General features: G+C 44.3%; 1 protein-coding gene across 5 annotated transcripts in view; it reads left to right on the top strand.

Annotated features, from left to right (window-relative positions):
• Window positions 1-24,121, top strand: part of LOC147604983 (dynein regulatory complex subunit 7-like) — a 321,324-nt gene that overhangs the window by 257,825 nt on the left and 39,378 nt on the right. For all 5 annotated transcript variants that reach the window (XM_086794267.1, XM_086794266.1, XM_086794269.1 and 2 more), the window contains 3 exons: window positions 4,670-4,789; window positions 17,761-17,850; window positions 18,018-18,979. In XM_086794267.1, coding sequence (XP_086650393.1) covers window positions 4,670-4,789; window positions 17,761-17,850; window positions 18,018-18,979 — 1,172 coding nt within the window. The remainder of the gene's footprint in view (window positions 1-4,669; window positions 4,790-17,760; window positions 17,851-18,017; window positions 18,980-24,121) is intronic.

Raw genomic sequence — 24,121 nt, 5'->3', positions numbered from 1 at the left:
CAGCTCTTGCCTCACGGGCTGTTGATCCTTCTTTGGAGGATGAGGCTTCGCCGGCACATGATCTGGATCCTTCACAGGAGGATGCTGCATTACAGTTACAGGATGATTGTACCCGTGAGGATCATGTTGCACATTCGCATTATCATCGTACCTCTCCAGTTCTAAGGACTAGCCCTGGCTTTTCCCCGGAGTGGGAGAGAGAGATAAGGTTTACATCGTCAGATTTTCCCTCCCTTACCTATGCGATACCTATGCGATACGTACTTCCACCTCTAAAGGGGGTCCTTCGTCGACCACGAGATCTGGTCGTTCCTACTCTGAGTCCTTATGAGGATTGTCTCTTGGAACATTCAGGGTCTTGGGGGTTTTTTTTCCGCGTCGGCGGAAGCAAATTGTAAAAACCCAGCTTCATTGTGCAATCAGAGGTGGACCTATGGATGTATTGCTCTTGCAAGAGCATAAACTAGATGCTAGCCAGTCTGGGAGAACAGGCAAGCTTCTCTCAAGACACACCTTTCGGTCACCGGCTGATGGTACCAAGGGTGGTGTCTGTATCTCTGTTTCAGCTTTCATCTTGCCTTGCATCATTGGACATGGTGTCATTTTGCCTGCGAGAGCGTAGTGGATCCTTCTTATGCAGGGGACTACACGCATTGGTATTCTCAACCTCTATGCTCCTAACCATAGAGGTGAGAGGATTGCCTTTTGGAAATCTCTCACTACACTGATGCCTCTTGCCGACCATTGGATTATTGGTGGGGATTTTAACATGGTTGAGACGCCAATTGATAAAAGAGGTGGACATGAGGGCTTGGTGCATCCTCTTGAAAGAGCGTCTCGGGAGAGGTTTATACTCTCCATTCATGGCAGAGATTGTTGGCATGAGGATGACATTTTGAGGAGTCCATCCACTCTTCTTTATTCATGGTCTAACAGGAGAAGAGATGGAGGATGTATCTATGCATGGTTAGACAGATTTTATGTGGATGATTGGGTGCTTGACAGAGGTGGGCATACTTTTATTGCTACAGGCACCTCTAAATCGGATCATTGCTCAGTGGTTTTATGTATTAGAGATCCGAATTGCCATGGATCAGCACCACATGTACGCCTCCCTGATCATTTGTTTTCAGATGCAGAGCTATCACGTCATATGCTTGATATTTGGAGATCTCATGATTTGTTACAGGCCTCTCAAAGCCTGGCCTCTGCTCTCTGTGATATTAGTGACTTTTATCACACATGTGCCCTGTCTAAGAGGCAAGAGGCCTTGGATTTAGAAAGGGCTATTTATTGTCAGGGCAAAACTTCATCACTCTCCTGAGCAGCGCGTGGAGTATCGTTTCCATGCCCAGGAATCCTTTTGGACACAGATGGGTGGCAAATGTAACAAACATTTCTTTGCTTCTCACGGCCCATCTCATGCCAGAGATAGTGTCAGGCAGTTGCAGGATTCACATGGCACTCTTCGACGACAGATTGCCACTGATTTCTATCGCGAGCTTCTTAGTGCTGAGCCGCACTCTGATTTGAGACATAGGGCACAATGGAAGGTTTGGAATGCATTGCCACATTTGATCACTGAGGAGATGTGTGCCGCTCTGGATGTCCCTTTTTCTATGCAGGAGTTCAGTCATGCTCTTCATGCCTTACCTCATGGTAAGTGTCCAGGGAAGGATGGCCTCTCCCCTACTTTTTTCATTACTTTTTGGGATGAGATTGGGGTTGAGATCACATCGGCTCTGCAACAGGAGATGTGGGACACAGGTTCTATGCCTTCTTCTCTCACTGAGGGGATTATTTATCTTATTCCTAAGAGCGGGGATAAGACATTGAATGGCTAGTGGAGACCTATCACCTTACTTTGGACTGCCTATAAGATTCTTGCTGAGGCAATGAGCATCAAATTGCAGCCAATTTTGCAGGATGTCATTCATGATACTCAGAATGGATTCTTACACGGTAGGAGCATCTTTGATAACGGTGTGAATATCATAGTTGCAGAGGCCACGAGCATCTTTCTCCACTCCACTGCAGGTATTTCGGGATTGAGGTTGCCTCTTCGTAGTCAAGAGGAATTGGTTGACTCTAAGTTGGCTGAAGACACAACCATGTTCTTGGAGGCTTCACATATATGCTTATGTTCCTTCCGGGTAGCACTAGAGGAGTTCTATCTGGCAGCAGGGGCACTCATTAATTGGCACAAGTCTGTTGGTTTTTGGGTTAGTGATTCACTGAGAGTTGATTGGGGTGCAAAGTTTGATTTTACTTGGATCAACAGAGGATGCACTGCTAGATATTTAGGATGCCAAGTTGGGATTGATATTTCTCTTGCACAGCATTTTGCTCTGGTACTTATGAGTATCCGGAAGAAGCTCCTCCATTGGAGCTCTAGGAGATTAGATTTAGCTTCCAGAGCTTTGGTGGCTAATCAGGTATTGCTTGCCTGAGCTTGGTTTATTGCCTCTTGTTGGTGCTTCTATCGTGCGTGCATTGGCCACTTGCGGAGATTGATCCGCAATTTTCTCTAGTCGGGTTTGGATGGCACCTCAGACACTTGTGCCAGGGTAGCTTGGCTCACAGTTATTCAGCCCAAACGAGAGGGTGGCTTGAATATTATCGATCCCGATGTTCAGTAGGGTGTTGCTTTGCAAACTTGTGGCCAGGCACTAAGCCTTGGAAGGATTTTTTCTTGTCTTAGATTTCTGGATGTACACCCAGGGTCGGGAGAGACTAGATGCCCAGCACACGTTTTTTGTTCACAGAGGCTGATATTAGGGCACCATTGTCAGAGCATGGAGAAGCATGAGATCTTTTTTGCGACAAAGCCTTCCTAGGTCTTTGGATGAGGCTGACCGACAACCAATTATGTGGAACGAGCTCATTTAGGGATGAGGCTGGTCGGCCACTTGGTGCATCTCGTTATATGCAGTGGTCAACATGGGAGAGATGTGCATACACAATTCTGGCTTGGAAGACCTTTAAGAGTCTTTCGGAGGATCGGAGAGCTGCATCCATTCAGCATCTTAGGGGCTCTCGCATTCGTATTGATCAGATTGATGCAGCTATTCCGCATGCGTGGCTTTCTGAGACCTTTCACAGAGACTATCCTCCAAGTTGGCTGGGAGTTTTTTCGAGGATAGGCATACCTCTGCAGGTCATTACTCTCCCGGGCCAGGAGGCTACAGATTGCATCACTTACTCTATCATGCCTGGAGGGAGATCGAGAAGATGTAGTATGGAGGAGATCATCCCAGATACTAGGCTTAGTCCGGTGAGGTCGCTCGGGGAAGCATTGGTTCATTGACCCTTCTCCTCAGATAGTGACTCATGGCTCTTGGTGTTTGTGGTTATATGGTGGCAGTCCTATCAGATATCTTCAGTGGGATCCAGGAGAGTGGGAGTGGATTGATGCCTTCGATCCTTTGAAAAGCCTTCCTTTTTTCAGTTTCACTACCCGGAATGCCAGGCTTCTCCTCACTCGACAGATGCATAGGATCCCTCTTTTGGTTATTCTTACATGGTGGTCTCCCCACCAATCAGTGGAGATCAGTTTTCGGTGTAGCACCTTAGTATCCTAGGTGTGCGGCAGATTCTGAGACTGTACAACATTGTTTATGGGGATGCAGCACTGCACAGCAGATTTGGGGTTCTGTAGCCTAACTTATGGGCAAATTGAGTGGCGAGCCATGCATGTGACTTGGGGGGCAGTTGCTTGGCTCTCCATGTCCGGTCTGCAGCTTTTTTATGAGGGCAGTGGTACAGATTCTGCTATTTTCATTCGTAGAGATATTGCCCAGCATGGTTTATTGCAGGATGTTCCTCACTCTGATTATACACCCCCCAGACAGAGGATTGACACACCAGTTGGGAGATTATTGCCAGTATTACAGCATGGCAAATTTGGAGAGCTAGATGCACATAGGCTATTGATGGTGTCCAGATTTTTGGGTCTCAGTGCATTAGTACTATATGGGGTGATATCATCCATACTCTTATGGCTACTTGGGCTCACATTCAGGGGCTCTCTCGTTCTGCGCAGGCGAAGCGCATGATATTTATGCAAGAGTGGGACCATGGCATCTTCTTTTCCTCTAGTACCACAGGTCTTACATGGCATCATGATGCTCCTCAGTGGTTAAAATCACCTTACATATTGGGGTGATTCTATTCTTTTCCGGCTTATAGCTGTGATTGTTGTATGTTTTTCTCATACTTAACAGAAGTCTCTTTTTGGGAAAAAAAAAAAGATTGTGCTTAACCCCGTCTGTGGCAATTATTGCGGGAATACACTTTGATCTATACCCCACATGCAAGGAATTTTCATCATTGCCAAGAGAGGCATAAGGGTTGGAATGCTTCACATATGGGGCAAGGGGTCAGGTTCTAGGGAATTTGTTGGGTTGAGGCACCTTGAGGCCTTTCACGTTGGATCAAGGGATCAAGGGCCAACTGAGCTGCCCACTCTCTCTGATTATTTGGGTTGTGTTTTGATGAGATCTTTGATTTCATCAATAGATTCGGACGCACAGGCTCACAACTGAAGTAGCTTCTCCTTCAAAAAAAAGGCCTCATATTTACTAAAATGCCAAATCTTCCTATCGTATATTACTCTATTTTTCAAACATGGCTTTATACTAACTGCTTTGAAGCCTTTGGTTGGATGTAGTGGCGAAGAGCGGACTGCTTTGATTTTGCACTGGTTTTAGTATCATTTCTCACAGGAGCAGGGTATGAAGCATTTTGTGTCGTTGGATATGCTCCGCTGCACATTACAACAAACAATCAGGTTTAGAGTCTCTCTGATCTGAAAGAAGCTTCATTTTTTTAGCCATAATTATAATGCCATGAGTCTACTTAAAGAATTGAATATGTATAAAAACACTCTTTAGAAGCTATAGAGACTCCTTTTTTCTTTTAATTTTGAAATCCATGATTTAAAGGAAAATACCACTGCCTCCCAATCTATGTATCTAGTTCCCTCTTTACATTATCTGCCTTCTAAGCAGGATTAGCTCGCTAACAATCAGGCCAGATCAAGATGCTTATGACTGGAAGGATCCTCTTTCCAGGTGGCAATCTCGTACTTTAAATGTTGGGACATGCCATGTGAAGGGCCCTACAGGGCATTAGAATTTTCGCAGCACAGGCTTCTGGCCTAGGAAAGCTGGCATCAAGCAGAAATTGTGTGCCAGCAGGAAATGAGCTGCCAGAATTTCTGGAGACTTTATTGAGCAGGTTGAGCTGCCTGGCACAGTAAGGAGTGGATGGTTCTCTCTGGACAATATTGTTGGAATTATGGGGGGAATGACAATGAACCATTCATGATGAAAAGACACTTGCTTGCATTATGTGAAATGAGAAGTACATGGGCTCTTATATAGCCTTGGAGTATCCACTGCTTACATCACTAATTATGTCATCAGCTACAACTACCACTAGAGGTGGTTCACACACACACAAGGAATTATGGGGGGAATGACAATGAACCATTCATGATGAAAAGGCACTTGCTTGCATTATGTGAAATGAGAAGTACATGGGCTCTTATATAGCCTTGGAGTATCCACTGCTTACATCACTAATTATGTCATCAGCTACAACTACCACTAGAGGTGGTTCACACACACACAAGGTACACAAGGGAAGCTTATTTTAACACCCCCCTTAAGCAAATCTTGTGGACATTGACAATGGGTGGTCTTACCTCCGGGACATTGTTTCCGGGGCAGTGTCTTTAACCCTTACAAAATGAAATGCCACTCAAACATAAACAGGTTTTGCCTAAATATAACCCTCCTTGAAACAATGAGATAGAGCCCCCCCTTAACCATATCAAAAGGGTGTGTGTACTCTTCTCGAAACAAAATCAAGGTATGGCAAACATCCTCCTTGAAAACACATGAGAGAGAGCCCCCCTTAACAGTATCAAAAGGGTGTGTACTCTTCTCAAAACAAAACATCAAGGTATGGAAAAAACAGTGGGTGTACACAACATTGGTTGGACCACAATATTTTAAAATGTCCACCAAAAAGAGAGTGTCCCCAACACAATCAGGCTATAAACCAAAAAAGAGTGACAAGAGTTTTTAGTGCATAGTAATCATGCCAAATGTCTCAGATCCGAGAGACTTTGTAGACCATTTGCTTGATTTGTTGGTGTAGAATCTGCCGTCTTTTCTGGAGACAAAATTGCTCTTGGGAGCACATGAAAGCTTTTGAAAAGGATAAGATTTTGCAAAATGTGATGAAGCTTTGAAAAAGACCATTTCTTTGCTGTATTTTCTGTGAGGATTTTGGTCTTGCCCAAAAGGATTAGCCAAAAATGAGGATTAGTGATAATAATCACTAATTAAAGTGTTTAGAGCTTAGGCTATGGAAGGCTAATGGTTTTTTTTTTTTTGGATTTGATGAAAAGAAATGATGGAGAAAAGATAAACTACTAATAAAAACTCAGAAAAAGAAAAATAATGAAGAGATTAAGCCAAATTATAAGATAATTAGTGAAGTTAATCACTTTTGACCTTTTTTAGAGCTCTTGGCTATGGCTTCTTGGACAGCCCTCTGATCTTTGGCTTGGTGTGGAGGGTGTGCTTGATGATTTGCCAAGCCGCTTTGTGGGCTTCTTCAGCACTCAATGGCAATTCAACTCGTACAAGGATGAAGGCTAATTGTGCACACGCGTGCCGCGATGGCTGTACGACCAAGTCGGGCTGCAGAAAACAGTTGAAAAGGGGGAAAGCACAATGCCGCGCCGTCTGTAGGTTCTTCTGAGCAATTGAAATGGTAGGCAAGAGCGCCGTGATCTGCTGAACAGTTCTCTAGAAGAAATTACGTTGAAATTCGGGCTAGATCTCCTGATTGAAGCCCTCAACTGGCTGGTGGTAGGTGAAAAAAAGCAGATCCACTATTCTAGGAGTTTTTTTGGCTTTTTTTAAAAAAAATCTAAATGGCTAGGGTCCTAATTGGCTCTTGATACCATGTTGGAATTATGGGGGGAATGACAATGAACCATTCATGATGAAAAGGCACTTGCTTGCATTATGTGAAATGAGAAGTACATGGGCTCTTATATAGCCTTGGAGTATCCACTGCTTACATCACCAATTATGTCATCAGCTACAACTACCACTAGAGGTGGTTCACACACACACAAGGTACACAAGGGAAGCTTATTTTAACAAATATGTCCGGGAGTCACCACCAGGAAATCACGCAAGCTAACACACACAAGCTTTCTCACACATTGAATAATACAGACAAGATGACAAGACACAGAAGAGTGCACAATACTCAGGACTCATTCCGTTAATCTCTCAACACCATTACAAGTCAACGTGTACACCCAGTAGTGGTCGTGGTGAGATAGTCCGACACAAACCTACTAGAAGCCAAATGGAGACACGAGACCTAGTACACCCGACTGCAAGATAATCCAAGATCAAGAACATGAAGTCCCCCTCCTTAATGTGGAGAGTCCTTATGTAAGACAGGAGGGTTCGGTAGGTGAGTACCGCCAGGCGTGACTAGTGATGGATTCGTGGATTCAATGTTGATGCAGAGCACTGAAGTAGTTGTTGGATGACAGCCTGTATAATTGATTCCATTTGGGTCCACTTGTAACCCTTTGGGAGTTCCCTTCCACTTGCAATGCTGGGCGCCCTTGGGGGCTACAGGTTGCCCATCAAACGAAAGAAGATCAATGCATCAAGGGTGGGTCGAATGTGCCGCCCCGTTGGTTCCTAACCTAATGCATTATGTGGCTCTTACAACCTTCTCATCTAGAAGGCATGGAGGTGGTGATAGGTGAGTGGGTGATAAGTGCTGCGATCATAAGCGAGGCAATAGGAACGGTGATAAGAAGGGGTGAGGTAGGTAATGGGCAAGCAGTGGAAGTGGTGTGTGCAGGCAAAGAGAAGGGGCAATTACAACTACGGTGACAAAGAGGTATGATCAAAGGAAGGCAACAAGGGGGGGATGGTGGAAGGGGCGAGTAGGTGGCATGGAGGCAAGCAGATATGGGGGGCGAGCAAGCAACATGTGGATGTCTGAGGCATGGGGGAGTGGACCTTGGTTAGCGCTGAGAGTGAGGGGAAAGAGGACAATGCGAGAGAAGGAAAGAAGAGGTGATGAGAGAGGAGAGAAGAGGGGAGGAAGCAATGAGGGAGTAGGAGGCAATCACAAAGCAGCAGGGGGGCGATGAGAGAGGAGGGGAAAAGGTGATGAGGGAGAAAAAGGTGAAACAGGCGATCAAATGGAAGGGTGTGTAAGAATACACAATAGCAGAAGCAGGATCAACATACAAAGCACTAATTGCACAAAGAAGTGGAGAGTAAATAATATTACTACTTGCCAACTTTGATTACAAATTGATGGTTGTCAGCCCACCTGTGTGCTCTGGGTAAGGAGCTTTGATAGCCGATCAAGACAGACACTAGACAGAGAATGTCTTGCTTACAAGAGCTCTTGAACACAATGAACTCGATGATCAAATAAGGCTACCAAACTAGTCTATATATAGTACCCAAGGTCGGCATGGATATGGGCCGGCCACATCAGCCAACCCAAGACTTGGTCCAAAATGACCAACCAGTTTGAGACCGTTTGGACCCTCAAAGGGGCTGCGCAACCTGAGAACAATGTGTCGTCGGTTTGTTGTCACAGCAGTCACATAGCCCACACAAGCATGCATCCTACTTGGCAGAGTGCCAAGTCTATAAGCCATCTCCTAACCATCTCGCCACGTTTGTCCACCATCCAGTGTCTAAATTGGGAACTGGTAGGTGCCCAGGTTCTCACCATGATGGCTACTCCTCATATAGGGGGCCTTACAAAATAGAGCACATCCGGCACCTGTAGAAACAACACCAGGGTGGATCATTGAGTAAATTCTTTTCCAACAGGGTGGAAGGGGCGATCATAGAGAAAGGGGTGAAGAGAGAGAAGAGGTGGAAGGGTGGTCTAAGAGCAAATAGGTAAAAAGTGGTCGAGGAGATAGAAGAAGGTGGAGAGGCCGTCCTAGAGAAGAATTGGAAGGGCTGTCCATGAATAAAAGAAAGTGGAAAGTGGCGATATGCGAGAAGAATTGGAAGGGCTGTCCATGAAGGAAAAGAAAGTGGAAAGGGTGCTAGAGAAGTAGGGAAAGTGGAAACGGTGTGAGGAGAAGAAGTGGAAAGGGAAAGTGCAAAGGGCGCTAGGAGAGACAAGAAGTAGAAGGGGCACCCAAGAGGAAGGTGGATAGGGGTTCCTGATTTTTAAATTATTATTTTTTGCGTGTTCTTTTGATCACCCTATGCAGAGGGCCGTGGCCCTTCCTGCCGGGCGGCTTCCACATGGTGCAAGCATGGCCATTTTACCCAACACCAGTGCGTTCATCCTTCATTACCAATACTATTGAAGGGGGCGATGAGGGATAAGAGACAACGATGAGAGAGAGGAAGGAGTGGCGCGGATAAGTGGGTCAAAGACGACGACTTCTTTTTTTATAGCAGGTTCTACTTAAAATTAACCCGGGCACCATGCTGAAGTAGAGAAAAGGGATTCCGGTAGGAGGATTGGTGTGTATGCAGTAGGCTGACCGGACATGGATGTTCGGCATGGAAAAGTGAGTGCGGCTAGTGGTGTTTGGCCCAGCAAGGTGAATATGGTGACCGGTCCATAATGGCACAGTGGCGATGAAGAAGGTGAGCTTGGGAATGAGCAAGTGTGCACATGGGTATAAATTGGGCATGCCAAAAGTGAGATTGGGGAAATAAAAATTAAATAATATAAGAAATAAATAAATAAAGGAAAGAGAATGTGGAAGAGGATTTGGGGAACAGTAGGAAAAAACAAGGACCTTGGATGTCCCCCTTAAGGGGCAGGCCAATAAGGTGACCGTCCTCCGCACGGCCTTTTTTTAAAGGTGGTACGTGTATTTGATCAGCTTTATCTTTGGCATGACCAACTTGCACTGTGTGACAAGTGATGCCTTTTGCTGTATGGAGCCAGTCAAGGATCTCCAAGTCCTCGCTGTAGGGAATAACACCACCTTCTCATGGGCCAAAATTGTGGCTTGGCATCAAAGTGGCACCACGGACACTATGGTCGAGAACTTCTTGGATCTTTAGCTCCCTTGGACCATGCTCTTGAGGAATCCACAGCCTGTTAGATACCCAATCATGCAGCACACAAGTACGCCTGAGCCATGGTCTTCCAATGAGCAATGAATAGGCACATTTTATTTCAACTAGGCGGTTCACCAAAAAATCAACATGGAAAGTGGTACCGTGGATCATCACGTGGACGACACCTACCAAACCAATGTGAGTCACTTCTCTCTATTGGCCATCCACACACAAAGTTGGCTGGCTTGGTGATATGGTTACCAACATCTTGCAGAGTAAATTTTGGCATCAAATTAACTCCGGAGCCACGGTCCACAATGGTCCGAGAGAGTGGAATGCCATTGGTGTTCATTGTGATGCGAGGACTCCGGTAATGTATAAGAGAACTGTTGGATTTTCATATCGCATATGCCCATGTAGTCTCCTATACCCGCTTCCTTGGCAGGTAGCCACCCACCACTAAGTGGTTCAATCATACCCTTCCCTTTCGACTGATGGAGCACGGTGTTGTACTGCTGACACAGTTCTTTTTATGAAACCACTATTTTATCTTATATTGGAGAACCTTTAAAACGAGAGGCTCTCATTAAAGTACATCTAAAAACATTGGAAAAACACTTCGTAGTTTTGCTGTAATCTGCTACATCTCAAAACTATCATGCAATGACTGATGTAATGATCAACGGAAGTTAATATACTTGTTGATCTGAGGTTGTGCAAACACCTCATATTTACGATCCAGCCGTATTGTCCATATAGCTCAATATCTCACCTAGCCAAAGAAAAGAGCGTATTCCTGCAATATGGAAGGATATCTTCCAAACATCCAAACATTTTCCCGAATGTCATCCACGGAATCTTATTCGCATATCCGAAGATAGACCATTTAGAAAATCCCTTGTGTCAGTGCAAGCCCATAGCAAATAATAAGTACTCTCCATTTGATGATGGCACTACAAACAATTTGGAGCCAGAATTTTCTGCTTTGCCAAATACTCTCCTACTGGGAGTGTTCCCATGAGGCATCTCCATAGAAAAACCTTCTGCTTTAAAGGCAATTTTCTTTGCCATATCTTTCCCAAATTACCTTTCCACGAGCCTTAGGACTTATTCATATGCCACGCCTGATCCGCATGTCCCTTTATCCATGGTTGTGGAAGCAGTAATCTATATGCGTGTAACTTGGTTGACCACAATGCTAATCAATACACTTAAATACACGAAGATTTAATGGACAACACGCTCAATACAAGAAGTAATTTGTTGAATTGACAAGAGATGCACAATGAGCCGGAAAGGCCAGCCCCTCCCTCAAATAAAGTATATTGATCTTGGGAGAATCAAGTACATAGTGTCATGGGCACTTCTGACCATATTTCCATACCAATGCATATGAATACAGTATTGCAAACAATGTGGTTGACGGTGTAGACTTGCGACTCACACTTCCCTCTCAAGTGCCCATGTTCCCTACCATCTACTCTCTATTGTTCCACCAACACATGGTAGCAACAATCTGTAAGAATACGTAGGACAAGAGAACACTACACAGGGTATGTGATCATGGAGTCCAATTCCTCCCTCCTGCTACTTGCTTCCATATTTAAGCATCAAAGCTTACCAATTGCAAGTAGAGTCGATGACAGCGGAAGTCATCGCGATGGAAGTGTTTGGAGTGTTAAAATCTTCGATTTGTTGCATTTCTTCACGACGACAAAAGTCTTCAAGAGGATGAAGGGAACCCTGTGAAAGCTTCCCCTATGGTTAAACTTGAGAAAGGAAGTGTGAAATTAGGGTTTTCAACAAAAAGACCAAAAATTATAGAAAAAATAAGAGTTGTTTTGTTGAATTTCAATCATTGGGAGTGTGTGGGAGAGTGAACACCACCTGGAAACACTCTTGGAAGCTTGGAAAACACACTAGCAAGCTTGGATATGGAGTTGGGAAGGAGAAAATTGCAGAAAATACAGCCAAAGAGGCCTCTTGAAGGGGGCGCCTACTTCTAGAGAGAGAGGGCAGAGAGATATGTGAGATGTCCAGTCTAGGTGTCAAGTAGAGAGGACAAGTGCCTTGTGGTGCAAGCTAGAATGGATACATGGCTGGTTGCTCCCTTTGTACAAAGGGGATAAGGTCTGGGCGGTGGGCATTGGGTTTTGTCCACCTTAGGACATCAGTGTGTGCGAACACAGGACTGGTCATAACTTATAAGTGAGTTTTGGTCGCCCAAAACTTAATGAAGTGTGTACACACTCACTTATAAATTAGTGCTAATTTCTAAGGCTAGGTTTATGATCAATACTTACCACCTGTCACATGCCACATAACCATGTCAGCAGATAGTAGTTACACACGCATGATTCACGGGCAGGTGTTTTCTTACCCGGAACTACATATTGGCAGCACAGGGCTCCTGATTGGTTGAGATCTCCACCTTGCTTGGTGTGAAATCTCCATTTTGTAAATTTTTTTCATACTTAATAGAAGTCTCCTTTCTAAATTTAAAAAAAAAAACAACATGCAATTTCAATTACAAGCAAGCACATAAAGATGCTATGCAATGCAGCATTGGTATGGACAATCCCCGTTCATGAAACTATACCAAAATAGTCATGCTCCAGGCAAGTACACGAGGTACCAAACCCAATGGAACACCAATCCTCTAGGCATTTCCGGGCATGTACGCATAGGCACAAGTCCCAGCGGAAAGCCAAGTCCATTATGATGGCTTGTAATATTCGCAACCTGACATGCAAAGGCCATGTAGACAACTGCCTAGTGTTTTTCCCTCAAGTTAGTATATCTCTTAGCCAGAGTATAATATGCCAATCCACCTATTTTAGTGGTAGCAACTTCGACTTCCAAAAGTTGAATTTTAGTTCCACTGTTGTCCCAAACAATTGCAAGACATCCATGATCATTATCAAATCCCTTGGAGTATCTGCCAAGAAGAAAAAACGATCATCATCATATGCCTGTGCAATCATTGATGACCTAGCTGGCTGCACCAGTAAATTTAATTTTCCTTCCCAAGTAAAAATATTCATATACATTAGTAGAGGATGAGTGGAAATTGCATTAAACATTGCACTTAATGGGCAGCCCTACCTAACCGATTTTCCTCAAGTCTAGGGTGATGATAATCCTTTCCCAATGATACATCTAATTGTGATGCCTACATACAACCAGTAGACAACTTCTGTCATTTTTGAACCAAACCCCAGACGTTTCATGGTGGCACCATACATATATTGTCCGCTATTTGTCATCTAGAAATGAACCCATATTGGGCAGGATGCAACCCTTTGTTAAGCACATTTTCTATTCTATTGGAGATCATCTTTGTCACCAATTTGTATAGCACTGGCATTAAAGTGATAGGTCTCCAATCGCCAAATTTAGGCATACATTCTTTTTCAAATCCAATTTCACAAGGCCCTCTTGCCAGAAAGTAGGCATCACTCTTTTTAACCATCCAACATATATTATTGCCAATAAAATTTCTTCCAATTCCTCTCAAAAATTCCACAGTCAATCCATCCCATCTTGGTGACTTCCACTTACCTAGTCTGGCAAGAGCACTTTGCTATTCCATGTTCATGAGAAAGGGGATTCCAACTGTGCAGCTTCTTGTTGATTAAGAATTGGTGTCACATTTATAAGCATCTTGGCTTTCGCTTTCAAGTCTTCTCGCGAGAAGTGCCCTGGTGTAGCAAAGATTGATTGGAAATGTGTCACACATTCCCTTCCAAGATCATTTAAATCATTGGTCCACTGACCAATCAGGCTTTTGCGCACGATGTATTCTTTGTTTTTGTCTCTTAGCGTGCAAGCATTTGAAAAAATGTTTTGATGAGTAGCCTTTATTTAGTAAAGAGTTTTGCCTCACTCGTATTTGCCATTTTTTCAATTTCCTGTGATTGTTGCAATCTATCATTTATCATGCATTTTCTTCTTCCTCCTGATTCAATTGCCTTGTTTGTGCAACCTCATGCAATGCGTGCACATCTACTTTGCAACAATTTATTTCCCTTGTTTTCCGCCCCATATACCATTTGCCATATTCTATAATGATAGATTGCATCCTTCTTGCAAAGTTTCTCCATGCTGAGTCCAAATCATAGCAGGCATCTTCTCTAAGTAATGCAATGATTTTGTACACCTTTTCTTGATAAGTATCACGTGATAGGTAGGAGCTATTGACTATACACAGTCGTTTACATGGCAATCTTGCATTGTCCATAGCAATTTCAAAATGCATCCCCACCCATAATGGATAATGATCCATAATTGTGATGTATAATCCACCCATACCTTTGCAAGGCTCGGATCCCCATTGTGTACATTTAACATATAGCATCTATCAAGCCTCGCTTGATACTCTGATCTAGCATTATGCTGAAATTTGAATCCTCTTTTGTCAGGACGATTCACATTCCACATATCCATTGCTACAGTGTCTCTAAGAAATGTCTGCCCCACAGGTCTTACAGGTCTTACATGGCATCAGTGGTTGAAATCACCTTACATATTGGGGTGATTCTATTCTTTTCCGGCTTATAGCTGTGATTGTTGTATAGTTTTTTTCATACTTAATAGAAGTCTCTTTCTATTTGTTTATTTTTATTTTTTTAAAAGAAATGTCTGCCAAGCCACTTTTTCTTTTGCAATCATGTGTGAATATCCAGATGTGTTATCTTGCATTGATGGAGAGTTATTGAAGTCCCCTAACACAAATGTATTTGTCAACCACGGATAGAGAGCCAACCTTCTCCAAAGTTCTACCCTTTTAGCTAACATTGTCAGTACATATACACGCAAATTCATGCATTTGCTCATTCAACATAAATTGCAGCACAATGTATCTACCAAGAGGATCATTATAGGCAAGCATTGACCTCAAGTTGTCCATATCATTATGAATGATCAGCAGTTCCCACATAAAATATAGTAAAACCTCTAAAATAATCCACTTTTCTAGCAAAAGCATGTTGATTATGTTCCTCCAAGCAAACCACGTTGGGATTTTTTGAAGCAACATAATCCCAAAGCAACCTCCATTTATTAGGATCACACAAACGCTATACATTATATGTTACATATTTACATGTTGTCATGTCCATCATGCAACTTCATATAATCATTTGCTAATACCAGATCTCTTTGTAGCTCTCCATGCATTTGTTGCAAGTATTCCATCCCTCCCATCATTGCATTCAACCAATTCATGGATGTACATGTGGTTGATTCACCCGAGGTGGAGACCATAGATATTTTATCGGAGTGCCTTGCAATCGATGGCTTATTTTTTAAGACCACTGTTTTCCGAGCATTTGGTGTTATCCAACCATCAACATCTTTGGTTTATTTGTTTGTTTTGCACATTGCTTTTATTTTGTTCTTGCTGCACTGCTATCTCTTTATTTTGTGCCATACTTTGCTTCGCATTTACATTCATCTCACCGCATTCACCATTGGTGTTTGTTCTGGCAGTTTTGGTTGCTCTTGCACCAATGGAGGAGGGATTGAGTTCTAAGAGGGTTGCAATTTTAGTGCAAGGAATTCCGATGCAAAATGCCCAAACTTGTGACATTTAAAACATGGCCCAACAAAAGGAGACCCAATTTACCTCATATGGCTTTTCCCCCAAGGGAACATCAACAATCTCAATTTCAATGCTTTCAAGTGTTGGCACATCCACATCCTACAGCACAGAATTTATTTCTATTACCCATGATTCTAGGTGCACACACTACTTTTCCCTAAGTGTGAGCTATTTGCAGGGCAGTGCATCCTGTAAAATCCACCACCTCAACCCATACTGGGCATTGATGTTTTAGCAGCCCTTGATAGTTAGCAGTATGCACCCATGGTAGCACATGTACCATTTTCCCTTGGTGTAAAAGAGAGGTGCAATCTCAAACAACTTTTTCTTTGCTTGCAATGAGTTAAGAAGGATTTCTGAGAATCCTCTTGCTGCATGGTGAACTCCGTCCACACCCACTGACAAATATCCCTTGCTGAGGGCATATGTCATGGGAAAAGCAATATTGCAGCTTGCTTTGAAAATTTCCTCACTTTAGGTAGTATTATGGTTTCTCTCTACACCACCACTTTCACAAATGGTTTCTTGCTCCAATTATTTTGTGCCAATTCATAATCTGTGCGCAAAACATCATAGAGAAACTGAATCTTTGGATTCTCTGCAATTTTGGCTCGTTTCACTTCTGTTTCCTTGGGATCAAAGTGGCGTCTGGTATATACATTATGAATCTGCTCAGAAGAACCCATCTCTGTACAGACAGTGAGACTCACACGCGCACACAGAAGCCCTGAGGAGGGACAGATAGCAGAGAGACGACTATGAACAGGAACTAGCAACAGCTGGCAAGGATGGAAAGGATGAACTGTAGATGCACGTGAAGACGACAGCCAGAAAGTAAAGTCGGGACCAACAGGAGAAGTCGACGTTTAGCAGCGAACAAGTGGCGACAATGTTCTCAACCAATAGGTATGTTGACGTCTGAACTCAGTCGATACCCAGCACAGCAAGAAACCGCAATAGGCAGCTGAAGAGAGGCCGCTCACGCAGACGGACAACAAGTCGGTCAGCAGGAATCTTCTCTGTCTCGACAGGTCGCTCCTCTCTCTCTCTCTCTCTCTCTCTCTCATGCACACACACACTGAACTGCTGACGCACACTTGATCTCAGACGTTAGAGGTCATAGAGAGAGATTTGAGGGTGGTTCTGTTGAAGCAGCTTTTCTAGGGGGAGGTGGTTCCAGTGCGGATTCCATTGTGAGCTCTCTGGAGCTAGCACCTGTGGTTGTAGAGTGGCAGGAGCACCATGGCAACAGTTCTATGAGAGTGTGCCACCCTAAAAGGGTCTGAGGGGATACTGAATGAGGGCAACTGGCCCATTCATATACAGTTGTCAATATTACTATCAACTCACACACGGGACAAGCTGTGGCCACGTGGCAACCCACATGAGCACAATTACCCAGAGCAAGGATTTCTCGAGCAAGACACTGCACTTCAACACTTCGTAGGATGATTATTATTGCTTGACATACGTTGCTCCTAACATGGAGAGTGGTTCCACTGAGAGTGGCCGGCAACAGTTCTATGAGTGTGCTGCCTCACGACGCTAAAAGGGCCTGAGGGGATACTGAATGAGAGAATCTGGCCCATTCATATACAGTTGCCAATACTACTATCAACTCACACATGGGACAAGGTGTGGCCACGTGGAAACCCACATGAGCACAATTACCCAGGGTAAGGATTTCTCAAGCAAGACACTGCACTTCAACACTTCAGAGGATGATTATTATTGCTTGACATATCTTGCTGCTAATATGGAAGGAGATTTAGCAAGTTACATCAAGCAACAAATGTTCTTGTCACCTGATTGTAATGGACATTTATCCATGAAGCTTCTTATGTAAGGGGGCCCTTGGGTTTATATTGACAGTACCATGCAATAAGTTCTTTCGCCACGTGGAAATATGGTATATATTAAATTTTTCTTCTGAAATGAAGGGAGTTACTTCTTTCCCACATTATCTAGCACTTGTATTTTGCCTTGGGAAGTATTTATTGTGACAAATATCGTTTAATGTCTATTGAGTTGTGTATGATATGGACATCACAGGAAACCAATGTTTGTCCATATATTCTGCCAAAAGAAAAGGAGTCTCAGAAAGAGAAAGAGAATCGGCTGCCATCCCAAAAAATACCTAAGGTCAGGAAAGGAACTAGAACTCCTTTATCTGCAATAAAATCCATGTGGGCCTTTTTTTAACACCTCAGACTGCCTTTTCCTTTTGCAAATACATCTATATTTATGAATCAAAATGAAGCCACATCATGTCTTGTACTTACACATGATGTGCATATTTAATACTACAGGTTACAAATAGTGAGTACATCCATGAATCATCTCCCATACTGAACGCTCAGTTTCTTGAGTTCCAGAAGGAAGAAAGGGATATGCAAGTGTCAAATTTCATTCAATGTTTTAATGGTACATATGACCATGAGCTACAGATGGGTCAGAATGAAGAGGAAGACAATTTGTTTGCTTATTGCAAGGAAAGGTCTTCCTCTCAAATACTATCTCAGGAACTATCAGAGCAAGCACAAGGACCACAAAGCCATGTTTCCACTACCCATGAAAAAATGTCTTCCAAATCGTCTGTGGAAAGAAAGAGCAGCATTAAGTCCAGGAACTTGGATGCTTTTGACACAAAACGGCTTCATTGTTGGGTTATGGTAACATCAAACAAAAGAGATGTATCTGATGGTTTCTTCCTTGAGCCTAGCACTGGGCACCAATATGCGCTTCAAGGCTCTCCTTACCAAGCAGTTGAATATATTTGGAATCAGCATAATATTTTGATCAATATGCAACTGAATGTGGATAGGTCTGGCTTGGACAAAATGTCTTGGGAGTTAAGAGATACTACCAAATGGGAAAGGGTTTTAGACACATTCTTAAGTGCTGGGGAGATTCACGAACCCATGCTAGCAAGCAACACCAAAGTTTCTACCAATATTTTAAGTTCAGGGAGAAAACAAGATGCATCCATGTCTAATATGGCCCCTGGATCAGTAGCTACCTTAGATACTTCTAAGCTTGAAAGCGGATCTCTGACACGAAATCTGATAAACAGTAATTTGGACAATAATGCTGTTTTAGTATCCAAATCAAATCTGAAGATTGGAACAAGTGTAGGTCTTTCCAAGGAAGGAACTGGTAAAATGTCTTCTGAAGATTCCATATTAAATGGATTCATGAAGCCATACCATTGGCTTCTCCCTTCTTCATCGGTTCCCCAACTGAAGATTCCCATGGAAACTTATGTAACAAGGTGATTCTGTTTTAGTTTCCTGATTGACAATCACACAAAGTTTAGTCTTAATCACAACTTATGTTTTGGTCAACATTGTCTTCATAAAGATACTTTGAGTCTCGAGTTAGATCAGAGTCTAAATGTTGAAAGTTCATTTAGAGAGGGGTTTGGGCCATTATCTCGGGTTATGGAGTATCAAGATCAGGGTTTTCTTGGACTCTTCCTGTTGGAGATCCGACAACACAGAGAGTTACTATTCAGAGATCCTTGACCCCGGCACCCATCTCAGTGTACCATCACTAGATTTTTCTGCCCACAGGAGGAGGACACTCGGATGGATGAGGCCACCACAGTAGCAACACCATCTTACCCCTCGACTGGAGTTACCCTGCCTCGTTCCACTGCACTTTGGAGAGCAAGACGGCCTCACCCTCCTAGACTTCGAGCACCCCAGGCTCATCAGCCCCAGATTGATGAGATCCTCACCCGCAACTGAGCATCTGTAGCTGCTACCTCATCCCAGCTTCTCCTCGGCCCTACAGATCTAGGGGCCCTCCTTACCCCCTCGCCGATGCTGGACATCCTTTATGGACCCCTACCACACATCGATGGATAGCTCCCTCTCCACACTCACACCCCCTATCCTCTACACCCGTTTGGTCTTATGCAAGAAGTTAATATATCTTCTTCTTCTTCTTCTATTGGAGCTGCCCTCAACAGGCAGAGAGCCTCATGATGCCCCACGGGAGCCCAATGTGCATCAATGGCCAACCCCCCGCCCCCCCCCCCCCCCCCCAAAAAAAAAAAAAAAAAAAGAAAGAAAGAAAAAGGCACCGTCACCACAGGACATTCGAGGTAACAGTTCTGATGGTGAACTGTTATGAGCATTACCCACACTGATCCCCTCAGGATTCAGCAAAGGATCTCCTTGAGCAAGATTAGGCTACCGACCCAATGGGACCATCAACCACCCCCTCGATTGCCGCTAGGTCCCACCCTTCCCCACCCCCCCCACCCCAACCGCCTTCCCCCCCTTTTCCCCTCCCTAGCCTCGTCTTTGGCTCCCCATCCCCCTCCCTTGGCTTCGGCTCACTCCGGCTTCCTTCCAATGGGGTGACAGCTGACCTGCCATAGCCCGTGATCCCTCGCAGCCATGAATCTGGTGGTGGCAGCAGTTCTTGAACCCGGTTAAGGCGGTCATCTACAACTTCTTCAGGTGCCTCCCTCTGGACTCCAAATTCCTTAGTGGAGGTAGTTGTGCCACTTAGGGTGTTTGTTGTCCTCCTCCACTCTCACCTTCTATCGTGGATGTCACCACGGAGGTCTTTTCGTTTCCTCTGAGTATTGTTCGGGACTGCTTCTTCGTTGATAGCACCCTCATGAGCCAGGCCATCAGTTTCTCTCACTCTTTGTGGGATCTCCGGATTCTTAAGGACATTCAGCAGGCTTGGTCGACACCGCAAATGGATGTTGAATCCTTCGAGGCAATGGCTCAAAAGGTCCACCTGTTCATCTTTCTTCCACCTTTAAGGTCCCCCGCTTCCTAAATAGGGGAAACCTTTAATATAGTCTACTAAGTCTAACTCAGGGTAGTTTCCTACTCATTGACACCTTGACCATCTAAGATACAAGGATACGATTAGTAGGTATGACCTAGTTCTATCTCACAGGGGGAGCGTGGTCTTTTTAAAGGGTTTCTAAAATCAAACCACTCATAGAGTGATCGACTTTAATTCGTGCAACCTCTATTCTTGACTTCTAGAAACAATGCTTTTTTCCTTATCTATGCAAGGCACAGCCGCTGATCTAGTCCTCTAGAGTAGGGTTACCCAGGGATTTATTTATCTAACCTAGCGCTTTAATTAATTTATTGGAAAGTTACCCGACTAATCGGGTCTACCCATCCATAGGATGGGCGTCCCATCCTCCCACTTTCCACCCAATTCACGCGTCAATTTATTTTCTAATTAATCCTCCCGTACTGTTTGACATAAATAAACAAGTTACTTAATTAAAAGCCTTACACATGGTTCGTTTAAACAGTCTTTATCAATAATACGCATTGTTTACAAACAAAGTATTAAAAAAAAATAGGTACAATGTGCAAAATTATTCATAGCCAAATCCAGGCTCTTTACTTTATTCTGCCGATGATCTAGAATTCGGCCTTGCAGCCTCTACGGACTGGACAATCCCTACGGGACCATACACCTCATCGTCGGCGAGGACTCGAGCCGGCCTATCGCCCTCTCAGGCTCCATCGCTTGATCCTCCCGCTCCTCAGAGGGATGTCTACACGCTAGGGAGGACTTATTCACCGCACTAGCTTGGGCCCGCAGAACTAGGCAACATCACAATATTTGCCTCCATTGGCGAAATCTTATTCTCCCAATGCTATGAGAGAGATCTTGGGTCGACTCCGGCTCTCGCTAACGTCGTCGCCCAGCTACATAAGCACGGAAACGGGGTTAGCGTCGAGGCGGGAGAAGAATATACCTGTACTTCTTAACTCAATCAAGATAACACTTTACAAACAAAATTCTAGAACATGGTAGATTTCATCACTTTCCTTGAGAAAAACAACAATTTCACCGTGAATTTTGGTATAAAGAAGAATAGCATCTCTCTCTTAATGTCTTTAAAGTTAACATTAAAGATTTATAATAAATAAAAATATTCTTTTAAACGATGACCAAGCTAACCTGGTCATTATTTCTTTGTGGGGCTCCCAAGGGGAGAGATGGGGCGGTATCTGGAGCAACTTCTCAAGACTCGTTGATGTGCGCAGCTCTCAGGGTGATATTTTGGCGCTTTCGTAATAAAGGAGCCATTCTGCCCGCCTTCTTGTAGACCGTGATGCCACGAATCCAACGCTTCAGTCGGATCACAATTTGGAGCTCGTTTTCTCAAGCTATGGGCAAAAATCCTAGGCGTGAATCACCTCTAAGAGACTAAAATCCCTTACTAAAGTCACCGTTAATGGGCGAGGGGGGGGGGAAGGTGTCCTTAAACTGGATTTGCAGGGAGATGGCTGCAACTAGAGGGAGAGAAGAAGGAATCCTCCCCTTAAGTCTATGCACACAGAGGGGGAGGGAGGAGCTAAGGACACTCTAGCCTCAAGGGTGAGAGGAGGCAAGAAATATCCTACAGAGGCCTTACTTGGAGATGGACGAAAATGGCTTGCTAGAAGGTTGTCGAGTATAGTACGGCGGTTCAGTACCGCGCAGGGAGCTGTGTGCAAACGCTGGCAGAATGACAAGTACGGGTACAGTAGTGTGCTGGGGTCTCTCGACCACGAGATACTGGGGGTTTATATAGGTGCAGGTACGGGTACGGTGCAGGGTAAGGGAGAGCAAAGCGTGGGTGCGAAGGACGGTGTACGGTGAAAGTACACCAGTCTGTGGCCTGCATGAGCTTGGGGGAAGGAGTGGTGCCTGTGTGTGGACAAAAGCTATAGTACACATGTACCTTCCGGGTCAGAGGCATCATGGACATCCACGTGGCGGTCTATGTGGACCATACACTAGGGCGGTCGGACTTTGGTCCTGCCTTTGGTCCTTGCGCAGGCGCCCGAGTGTGTGTACGACATCTTGCTGTAAAATCCTATATTAGGGTAAAATCGCGCGCAAATTCCGAATTTAGACTCAGAATTCTAAGATTCTAAGTGGAAACAGCTCGTTTATTAAAATTGTTGATTTTTCTACATCACAAAAGACCATAAATTCATGGGCATGTAGTATTATTGAAGATGGGCATGTTACACCACCTCAGCTTCACAACTGAACAATGGGTCTTCATGTACATACTTTTTTTTTGGGTGAAACCACTACTTCATTAAGGATTGTATGGTACATTCATAGCTATCCCAAGTTTGGACAACTACTACTCATATATCAGAAACAGGGGAAAAAGATGTTGAGAGCAAAGATCTCCGAGAAAAGAATCTCGGACTGAAAGGTAAAGAGACCTCCTGAAAAAAGGAAAGCATATGATCTCCTCATGGCTGAAAATGAGCTGATTTCGTGCATGGTAGATCGTCCACAAAGCTGAGTATTTGGTCCAAGAAAGATAAAGAGTGTAATCTGGCAAGGGTGAAGAAAGGCGGCCGAACATCGAGAAGAATTTCCCAAAGTTGTTGTTGGGAAATCGCAATCTCAAGTGTCCTGACAGTTTGTCCAAGAGAGCACGAGAAGAGGGGCATCCCCATAAGAAATGAATAATTGTCTCTCAGTGATGAGAACGCCTCTTAAAAGAGGCAAGTGCAATGTTTCTCTTGGCTAAGAAGGTGCCAACCGGGAATGCACCCACAATGCATCTCCACAAGAAAAGTCTATGTTTGAGAGGTAATTTTCTTTTCTAAAAGGGTCTTCAGGTTCATACACTGATTTGGTCATGCCAGAGAGGCCCATACACATGCGAGCGCTAAGTGGACCTTCCAATGAGCTCAATCTGGTCTCACCTTGAGTGGTTATGGCCTTGGACGGGTTGTGATTATTCCCCATCCAAACCTGCCCTTAAATCCTCGTGCGCCAAGGAAAGGCCATCAAGTGCCCACAGCCTCTTCTTCCCGTAGTCATGCAAATCATCTTGTGGAATATTCATGGTCTTGGAGGTCCTATCTGCATTCAATGCAAAATGGTAGTGCGTGAGGAGATCTAGCTAGCCCTCGTGGGGGGGTCATGTAACTGGACGTTCTCATAATCTAGGAGCATCACTTGACCGCAAGCAGGAAAATCTACTGTGGGAAGTGTCTCCCAGGCCATAGCCACACCTTCTGGTCCCTTGCTTGGGCCCCAGGTGAACCAGAGAGGGGTGTGCATTTCCATTAGTAGCTAGTTCCTCGCAATGGTGACGAGTTCTGGCATTATCATGCCAAGCAGAGCCCAATGATTTGTGCTCACTCTCAGGGAGGACCATGTGGGTCTTTCCAACATCTATGTCCCCAACAAGGTGAGCTACTGGACTGAGTTCTGGATATAGGTATGGCAGGGCCTTCCCCATATGGATCACCGGTGCATGGAGGGGGGACTTTAACATTATAGAGGCTCTCGAGGACCACTGGGGTGGAATTACCTACACCATAGTTGGTAGGGCTGACGGTGCCGTGTGGGAGGAGCAGCTTTTTGTGTTGAGGGGACTGGTGCCTGCATTTGTTGGGGT

Source organism: Cibotium barometz, chromosome 60, assembly GCF_041138505.1.
Source record: "Cibotium barometz isolate CiBa-2024 chromosome 60, ASM4113850v1, whole genome shotgun sequence".
Lineage (NCBI taxonomy): Eukaryota > Viridiplantae > Streptophyta > Polypodiopsida > Cyatheales > Cibotiaceae > Cibotium > Cibotium barometz.
Note: the sequence above shows the minus strand (reverse complement) of the source record. Positions and strands in the feature narration are given on the sequence as shown.